Source organism: Charadrius vociferus, unplaced genomic scaffold (assembly GCF_000708025.1).
Source record: "Charadrius vociferus isolate BGI_N301 unplaced genomic scaffold, ASM70802v2 scaffold519, whole genome shotgun sequence".
NCBI classification, from domain to species: Eukaryota; Metazoa; Chordata; class Aves; order Charadriiformes; family Charadriidae; genus Charadrius; species Charadrius vociferus.
In genome coordinates, this window is record NW_009650075.1 from 75321 (window position 1) to 85626 (window position 10306).

Sequence of the window (10306 nt, forward strand, 5' to 3'; positions counted from 1 at the left end):
TCTTTAGGCATGGCGCTTAGGGATATAGTTTAGTGGTGGTTTTGGCAGTGTTAGGTTAATGGTTGGACTCAATGATCTTAAAGGTCTTTTCCAACCTAAATGATTCTATGATTCTGTTCTGTGATCTCACAATTGGACAACTTGTCCAGACGGATGCTGTGAGGGACAGTATCAAATGACTTACTAAAAATCCAGAAAAACTACATCCACCGCCTTCTCTTCACCACTCGGCGGGTGACCTTATCAGAGAAGGATATGAAATTAGTTAAACAGGACTTTCCCTTTGTGAACCCATGTTGACTGTGCCTGATGATTCCATTGTTCTTTAAATGCCTATAAGTAGTACTCATTATAATCTTCATAATTTTTCCAGGAACTGAGGTTAGACTAACAGGTCTGTAGTTTCCTGGGTCTTCCCTCTCACCCTTCTTGGAATAACATTGGCTAGGTTTCAGTCAGCAGGCACCTACCCAGACTCCCAAGACCTTTGGTAGATGATTGAGAGGGGTCCTGCCATAACATCTGCTAGCTCCTTCAGTACTCTGGGATGAATCCCATCAGGCCCCATGGACTTGTGAACATTCAGCTGACACAGCTGGTCCTTACAATTTCACTGTCCACAAATGGAAAGTCACTGTTTCCACACCCGTGGTCTTCTGACTCAGGGACCAGGCAGCCCAAGGTCTGTCAGTATTATTAAAGACTGAGGCAAAAAAAGCATTGAATGCCTCTGCTTTTTCTTCATCCCTATTAGTCAGATGGCCATCTTCAACAAGTATCGGTCCAATGTTTTCTTTAGACCTCCTCTTCCTATTAACCTATTTTAAAAGCCCTTCTTGTTGTCTGACACAACGCTGGCCAGTTTCAACTCTAATTGAGCTTTGGCCTTTTGTGTCTTCTCCCTGCATATTCGAACCACAGCTCTGTAATCTTCCTGTGAAGCCTGTCCTTGCTTCCAGAGATTGTACAATTTCTTTTTCCTCTTGAGCTGCACAATGCAATTGTCAGTTTCCAAACCTATCCTACCTAGAGACAGGGGTAGCATCTAAGAAGGGTCTAATTGCTAAGCAGCTTGTTTGTATGGTGAGTATTGAATTTAAGCTTATCTAAGTCCTCTTGTAGTTTGTATTTTTGTGGAGGAATGTTCTTTGTTGTGCATTAGGGCCAGGATGTGGAGCATCAGTGCTTAGTCTCAAGATTTGTGTTGAGCACAGGCACATCAGTACTCATTCTCTCTTTTTCATTAAAGATAAAGTGAAATCTTTCCGGGCAGCTCTACAAGAGGAGGAACAGGCCAGTAAACAGATCAACCCGAAAAGACAACGTGCCCTTTGAAATGGGCCTCTGCTGCTAAAGGAATCCATGTACCCATACTGCTGTAGCTCACATTTGTTACAAAACCCAGTGGCTGTAAGAACTCTACTTGAAAGTGTGAAAACGTTAGAAATGTCTGTGGAAATGTCCTGTTTCTTATTCACCTGAATGACATTTTTAGTTTTGTTTGAAATGCTCCTATGATGTCTACTAAATGCTTCTAGACTAGACAGTACAACCATGCAGGGTTCAGATCTACGAAGCACTTTGTTTAAAATATTTCTTTTATTCAAATTGTGAATGTTATGTTTGGAAATATTTGCCATGTTTTTAATAATGAAGTAAAACTGTGGCCATTAAGAAGTCACAGTATTTCCTTTTGACTATGTTCAGTTTTGTTACAAAGACCAGCTGTGCAGTTTTAAATTGTGTTTGCGTGCATGCACACCTCACTAGTGGTTGTACATAACTTCTCTTCTACAGACAGCTGTGCTTACCTCTTCCCATTCTGTGCCTTGATGAAGGCTACTTAACCCTAAACATCCTCTTTGTGAAGCACAGCTTTAATAAACAACATTCCTTATTTGTCAATATAAATTACTTTTAGCGTGTGTACATTTTTAATGTGTTTTGAGACTTTTATTTTTTTTTGGTGGCTAGTTTTATTTCACAGGATGTGCCATATCATTTGAATAGGAACCGCAAGAGCTGTTAGAGCGGATGAAGAGCTGGACATTCCATCCTCCTTGTAAAAATCTGGAATCTAGATTTATTTGAATACCATAAAGAGTGTTTATATAAATCTAACATTTTCTCTGTAATTAAAAAAAAACCACAACAAAACAAACAAAAAACCCCCCCCCAAAAATATAAATTAGTTGATGTATAATAAAGGGTAATGTTTAAGTAATGAGGAGAGTTGTATCTTAGGATAATGCAGATATACAATATGTGGTATGGTGTCAGAATAAAGGTACAGTCTGACCTCTGCATATGGATAGGCTAACTGTCAAAATTCAGGGATCTGGCTAAAGAAATACATATTGGCCTTTCACATGTTGTTAAACTTTGGGTTTTGATGCATGACAAGCTTACATGTACATTAACTGTAGTTTGCAGACAGTTTAAGTAGCTCTGATGCTTTAAAAAAAGTACCTAATATCTATTTTTCCCTTTGTACAGTGCCAGCAGCTGAAAAGTGAGGTGAAATTGCATCATTTGAGGATTTGCACAATACCTCTACCTAGCACTAATAGAAATCCCACAAGTACCTGAATTCTCACAAATGGCACCATGTGTATCAGCACTTTTTAGGCGGTAGCACTCAGGTAATTTTTGCAAGTCACTATCCAAAAAAGATTGACCTTTCACGCAAGAACTTCTTGTCAAATGAAGAATTGTAGACCTGTCTAGGAGTTCTCCCTGTTTCCAGGAGTTCATATCAGCAGCCTTTCCCTTGGAACTGTTTAAAAATTACTTTTGTAATACAAGCCTGTTTGTTTGTGCCAGGCCTGGAGAGAAATAAAGGGAAGGCAATGAAAAGAGAAAGAAAATGAGCCAGGAATTCTTGTAGTGTTTAATATTTGTATCTCCCATAGGAAGGTAGACTATGGGAAACTCTTGTCACATCATGGTTAAAAAATAAAAAAAATCCTCCTGTGTGTAAACATGAAAACTGAAACAACAATTTAGATTTTACATACTGTGTTTAATAAATTAAGCTATTAAATGAATTACAGATGAGAATTTACTTCTATGAAAGTTCTGTTCTGTTTTTGGGAAGGGTTTCATTTTGTAAACACATCTGAGTTATACTTTTCAAAAGGCCTCTGATTTGAGAATGAGTATTTACTTCTGGAACTAACTATTCTGTACAAATTTGTCATATAGGAAGAAGTTCCCCAGAGGACTGTCCTGACAAGTTTTGCAACAGGTCTTAAAAGAAACATCACACATCTTTCTGAACATTTAAGAATATCTTCCATCACAGTTAAAAGAAAAAAAAAAACACACAACAATGAAATAGAAGGCAGCAGCTTTTGTTAGTAGGCAATAGTACAGGTTATTGTATAATACTAGAGGGTTTCTTTGAAGTTGTTCTAGAGAAGTCTTATTTTCTCAAGAGCCTCTAAAGAGTGAGACATCCTACATGAGAAACAGTGGCTTACCTACTATTTCTCCATACAAGCCTAGAGGCACAAGCAGGATATGGTTTATAGGGATACCAAAGAGGACAGGAAGGACAGAGGTAGTTAGATTTCAGCACCTTTTAATAAGCCTTGTAAATGAAATGTCCTGTCAGGTAGCAGATGCAAGTTGAAATTTCATCAACGGGGTGTGTGTGTGGGTGGGTGTGTGTGTTAAGAGACAGCCTTTGCTATAGAGCCTGCTGTAAAGATCAGATCTACACCGATACTGAATCAGTGAGAATCAAGATTAAAAAAACGGGATACAGCTGGTTACAGCACTTGAATTCCTATAACCCATTGCTATGATGGACTGGAATTACTTGAATAGGACTCAGACAAGCTTATCTTGATTCCTGTCCTGTAAAACAAAAGCATTTAAGATGTGTGACACAAACCTCCAACACTTATTCCTTCTGTATTGGTCTGTGCATATTGCTGTGGCTACTTATACTCACTCATAAATTGGTTCTATATGCAGTGAAGCAACACTAGAATAACTAAATTTTAAAATAAATGAGCAATTCAGTTTTCCAAGACAATCTCTCAGGATGCCTGCAAATTCAAGTACATGTTTCTGTACATTTTTTTTAATGACTTTTAAAGTATTGACATTGGACGTGTATAAAATGAAGTTATATATTAAGAGGTGTTTTTGCTAATTTGCCTCTTCTCCACTTACTGTGGTCTGATGGAAAGAAATATGCTATACATGAAAAAAATGACTTATGGTAGTTAATGCATAGAGTCAGGCCTTCACCCGTACATGATGCTACAGAGTTAACAGCTACTGTTTTCCTGAATCATAAGACAAATCAAAGTGGATTTTTCTTTTGACAGCTGCTATGCAGAGTTAATGCAAACCGGAGAAAAAATTCTGCCTTGTCCTTAATAACAAATATATATAATCCAAACTATATTAAGACACTTCAGTAAGTCTTTTGTCCTGTTTTCAGTTGGGATAGAGTTAATTTTCTTCCTAGTAGTTGCTGTGTTTTGGATCTAAGTATGAGAATAATATTGATAACACATTGTTTTAGTTGTTGCTAAGTAATGCTTACATTAAGTCAAGGACTTTTTCAGCTTCCCATAGAAGCTGAGAGGGAGCATAGACAGGACAAGTTGGCCAAATGAATATTCCATACCATAGACGTCATGCTCAGTATATAAATGAGGGTTTGCTGGGGGACAGGAATCCACGATCGCTGCTCAGGACAGGCTGGGCAACTGGTCATCAAGTGGTGAGCAATTGTATTGCATCACTTTTTTTTGTATATTCTTTTACCATTATTATTATTTTCTCTTCCATTACTGTTTTATTAAACTGTCTTTATCTCAACCCACCAGGGGTTGTTTGTTCTTTCCTTTTTCTCCCTCTTCTCCCTGTCCTACTGGAGTGAACAGCTGCATGGTCCTAGTTGCTGGCTGAGGTTAAACCACAACAGTCCTTTTTGGCACCCCCTCTTCTCCTGTCCTACTGGAGTGAACAGCTGCATGGTCCTAGTTGCTGGCTGAGGTTAAACCACAACAGTCCTTTTTGGCACCCGATGTGGGGCTCAAAGGGTTCAAGATAACAACACACCCGATTGGAATGTGCTAGATCAAATCTATAGCTGTTATTGCTGTTTAGCTATTGACAGGCTTCTGTCCTTGCCATGGGGCTTGCTTGCCTTACTGTATATTAGTGTCTAGTGCTCATTAGTGGCTGCTTTTTGCTTTCGCTGCTTGCTGTACTGCTTATCATCTTATTCTGCTGTGCCTGGGAACAGCAGTGGTGATGTGCCTGGGCTGGCAGATGGCCAGGGCATTGCTGCTGTTTCTGCACTGCTCTACTAGACAGGCTGGAACTCCAGTGTGAACTCAAGTCAAAACAACTCTGCCAACACCAAGGTCAGTGAAGAAGGAGGGGGAGGAGGTGCTCCAGGCGCCAGAGCAGAGATTCCCCTGCAGCCTGTGGGGAAGACCATGGTGAGGCAGGCTGTCCTCCTGCAGCCCATGGAGATCCACGGCGGAGCAGATATCCACCTGCAGCCCATGGAGGACCCCACACCAGAGCAGGTGGATGCCCGAAGGACTTGCACCCTGTGGAAGGGACCCACACTGGAGCAGTTTGTGAAGAACTTCAGCCCATGGGAAGGACCCACATTGGAGAAGCTCATAGAGGACTGTCTCCCATGGGAGGGACCCTATGCTGGAGCAGGGGAAGAGTGGGAGAAGTCCTCCCTCTGAGGAAGGAGTGGCAGAAACAACATGTGATGAACTGACCGCAACCCCCATTCCCTGCGCCACTTAGCAGGGTGGAAGAGGTAGAGAATTCAGGAGTAAAGTTAAACCCAGGATTTGGGTTACACGTTATGGGGATTACTATAGCAGGAACCCCTTGTTGCTAGCCAGGCTAGGAGTAAGGGGAGGAGTTCATTGCAATGTTAAAGCCTATAACCTGGCCCAAAGGGACCAGGGGTGGAGATTGTAATACCTTTAAATTGTAACCTATGATTTGAGTTGCATGTTGTGGGAATTACTATAGCAGGAAACACCTGAACCAATGGAGGACAAGCCTTACAACAAGCAGTGCAAGTGCAGCAGTGACTGGGCTTTGGTGCCCAGTTACTCCATGCAACCCAGCACCTCTCCTGTCCTGAGTGACCACCATAACACATGGAGCCCAAAGTCATGGACTAAATGAACTCAATAGACATTTTGTGGACATTTTACAGACACTGATCATCAGGTGGTGAGCAATTGTATTGCATCACTTTTTTTTTGTATATTCTTTTACCTTTATTATTATTTTCCCTCCTGTTACTGTTCTATTAAACTATCTTTATCTCAACCCACAAGGGTGGTCAGGTTTTTTTTCCTTTTTTTCCCTATCCTACTGCAGGGGGGGCAGGGGAGTGAGTGAACAGCTACGTGGTCCTAGTTGCCAACTGGGGTTAAACGACAACATCTTTCTGTCAGGACACAGGCATCAATTCCTCTAAGATTCACTGAAAGCTTTAATCTATGCTAAAACTCCTCATTGCCTTAAAGGGCGAAGTAGTTTTCTTATAAAAATAGCTGCCTAAATTTACAGTTGACAAAAAACAACCCTCCCCCTACAAAACAACAACAACAACAAAGTGTTTAAATACACTTTAAATAAACAAACAAAAAACCCCCAAACAAATGGAATGACTACAAATCTCTTATCGTTGCCCAGACCAGACTTATGGGTTGTACTGTTGAGTACTGTGCAAGTATATACTGAGATGAAGTCCATGATCAGAGAATACAGATTTCAATTATGGCAGCATCAATCCATATGTCATTTGGTATTTTTAAAAATATGCTCTCATATGAAAGTCCAGCACCTCACTTCAGTCCCAAAAAAGTTAATGCTTTAAAAATACAGAGCGGCAGCTTCTTGCTATTATTTGTGATAAAATTGCTCATTCTAAATAAGAACCAAAGTGTGTATGCTGTATTCCATTCATTGCTTTTGCAAGAACTTGTCCCATTGCAGTCACCCTGGCTTAGTTAAGACTTAGGTGACAAAATACAGAACAACTTTTATTCTTCCAGTAGAATCTGTGAGAAATGGATGCCTTCTGAATTGAAGCCATGCAGCAGTCTGAAAAAGTGAAATATAAATTAGTAGAAATTGTAACATGAATATTTCAGATTAAGTCATTCCCAAGACATGCTGGCTGGCAAAGAACATATGAAAATAGCATGAAAGCAGCCATCACTGTTCAAGTGCCATAAAGAATTGTTATAAATTTTACACTAGAAGTTATTAGCAAATTTGCTGGTATAGAGGTGTAGGTATATTTCCAGTGCAGTTATTTATATTGCATCCTACCAGGTTTGCTATGTTTCTTTTAAGAACAGCAGCTATGTTAATTGTTACTTCAAGAAGCAGCTAGGAAATTTTATCTTAAATTAGGAGAGGATTCCTCTTGCCACTTAAATTAACTGACCAGAAGTAAGAGCAGAATATAGTAGTTAATTACTAAAATTTCCAAATTATGCTATAGATTAAGACCCAATCCTCAAGACAGACAGACAGGGAAGGGTTGTCACAGACAGAGTGATTCACTTCACTCAGAAGAGAGAAGTAGTGAAATATTTATTGATATAAAACAGGGATTTAACAAAGTTTGACAGTAAATGCGACAGTGGTTTAACAAGATTTGATGGGAAGGTACACTTGGTTATTTACTGCATAGAGGAAAGGGTCAGACAGAACTGTCAGGGAGACCCTCCCGTTGAGTCATGAGGTTCAGAAAGGACCCCCTTGCTTTCTAAACTCCTTCTCAGAGAGGAGTCTAAGTGCAGCTGGATCCAATCCTAGTCCCAGATTTGGTCAACGGTTTATGTCTAAAGGATTATATATGCACAATCAATCCTTTACATCACTTAGCTAAGATTTCAAAGTTTAGCATGCTGTTAGTCACTGACCGAGGATCTGTTGCAGCAAGGAATCTCTCAACCTTGCGGAGTAACCTTGAGAGGCGTCCCTAATCAAGGGGGGATCCTGGCGTGCAGCCCACTGTTGTTCAGGAGAGCTCAACAGGCCCTGGTCTGTCCACTATTTATAGAGCAAGATTGACCTGTAGTCATATTTGCATACCAGTGAGGCATCTATGTCCCTATTCCAGACAGCATTTGGCTATGTTGCCATCTATCCCCCAAAGTCCAGGTGCAACCCACCACAACCCCCACTGACAGTTACGGCTGGAGCAGGAGCAAGGGAAGGAGAGCACACCACCACAGTTGCATAAGTCTCCAGGAAAATTATAATATCCAATTCTGTTATTAGAACCATTTTTAGAGGAGACATAGAAGGATCTAGGACACAAATACCAGAAGTAGGGATCTTTAGCTAGATGCTTCTCAATACTGTAAGCAGCAGTTAAAATATATATATATATATAGGGTTTAAGCATTTCTTCATGTTCAGGACTGGAAGCAAGGAGTGTCTGGTATTGAAAGGAAAACAGGATTAGTACTATTCCTATGTAACCCAATATTAATCTGTGCTACATAAATACAGATGCAGATAGAATTTGAAGAAACTTAAAAGGAAGGCATAAAGAGAAAAAAAATACCTAATGAAATCATCTATATCCATTGAACTGGCTCATTTTTCCAAGTAACCTGTACTTTTTAGGACTGTCTGTATTTTGTATACAATTTTGAAGTTTTCGGGTATTTCATGTCAATGAAAAATAGGATACAAATTTGCTTTCTATTCATAGCACAGAAAAAAGATTAATTTAAATAATCTATTATTATCCCAGGCTGTGCTGGCATGCACATAACACTGCTATGCATTTGCCCAAAAGAAATGGTTAACTGGACAGACTTTCAAACTTTGAAAAGATTTCCTCCTAAAGAAGTTACTTACTTAAATGCTACAGTGTCTTGTTTTTCCTAACAAAGGCTATCCTTACCAGACCACCCTACTCCCGAAATTAAAAATTGTACAGTATTTACAGAAAGGAACATACAGCTGCTACAAACAAGAACAAATACTGAGAATTTTACAATACTGAATGCAAAGAAAAATCTTTTAGGAAAATGTCTTTCTAAACAATGCAAAAACAGTCCTGTCTTGGACAAAGCAATACAAATGGAGGAGAAAATACTTCACCCACAAAAACGTTTGAATTGTTCTTTTTTGTGCCCAGACACTATTGGACAGATCTTATGTACTGAAACAGCAGATACTTGAAGAAAATCCAGCTAACTTTGGGCAAGGCTGAAATGGTCTTGAAGATCAAAGCATTTAAAAAAAAAAAATAACTTTAAGAATACTATCCTGTAACATCTGTCTTCTGAGATTATACACACTCATCTGAAGATAAGAGTACTCATAGATACTCATTTGACCATAAGCATCAAAGTCATCAGCCAGAAAGGTCTCTGGGAGATATGAAGTACTGTGAAAGGAGCATTATTACTAGCTGTCGTGGTTTAGGCCAAATCGGCTACTGGGGACCTGGGGGACCCCAGATGGGACCGACAGATGCTCCCCTCTACCCCTCTTCAAAGAGAAGGGCAGAGGAGGGAAAAAGAGACTTATGAATTCAGAAGGAACTAAACTACTTTAATGAAATATTAATAATAAAATAAAAGGAAATAATGAAATATATACAGAACCGTATCAAGCTCCCGAGATGACAATCACGACACCGGCTGGCACTGGGGCAGTCCCAGGCTGGACTCAGCGACAGATGGGAACTGGATTCCGGATCTGCATTCAGGATCGGGATCAAAGGCAGACAAAGAGTCCTCCTCAGATGTCAGCCATTGAAGAAAGAGAGAGGGCTGACCCTTTGATCCCTCAGCCTTTATATTGAGCATGAGGCAGATGGGATGGAATACCCTGGTTGGTCAGTTTTGGGTCACCTGTCCTGTCCGCTCCTCCCTGTCGGAGTGGGATTGGACCCAGAGTAACGATGAAATCTCAATATGAGTATAGTCGTTCTCCTTTATTGAATATTTTAGCAGAGTATATATAGGCTTACAGCAAAAGCATGCATAGGCAACAACATTATAATTGGTTCAGCTCCCTTGTTCACGTGCAACGTCCCGCAACTCGATTGGCTAAGGCCCTCTGTCCACGTGCCTTTTGTTTTACTCTTCTCCCGGCCTATCTTGTCCCAAATTCCATTCTGCTTAGCACTTTTCTTCCTCCCTTTTTGGGCAGCCAAGGGGGGGCCAAGGACGTTGCACATAGGCCTCCGTGCTTTGTTCAAACCCTGGGTTGCTCATCGGAATTAAGTTATGCCCTTTTTCATTCAGGAATGTCTCCACAA

At 40.2% G+C, this 10306-nt stretch overlaps 1 protein-coding gene across 3 annotated transcripts in view; it reads left to right on the forward strand.

Annotated features, from left to right (window-relative positions):
* The window catches only part of LOC104292653 (kinesin-like protein KIF2A), a 56509-nt gene extending 55174 nt beyond the window's left edge, over positions 1–1335 (forward strand). For all 3 annotated transcript variants that reach the window (XM_009892064.1, XM_009892065.1, XM_009892066.1), the window contains one exon: positions 1250–1335. In XM_009892064.1, the coding sequence (XP_009890366.1) occupies positions 1250–1335 (86 nt within the window). The remainder of the gene's footprint in view (positions 1–1249) is intronic.
* Positions 1336–10306: the final 8971 nt, after the last annotated feature.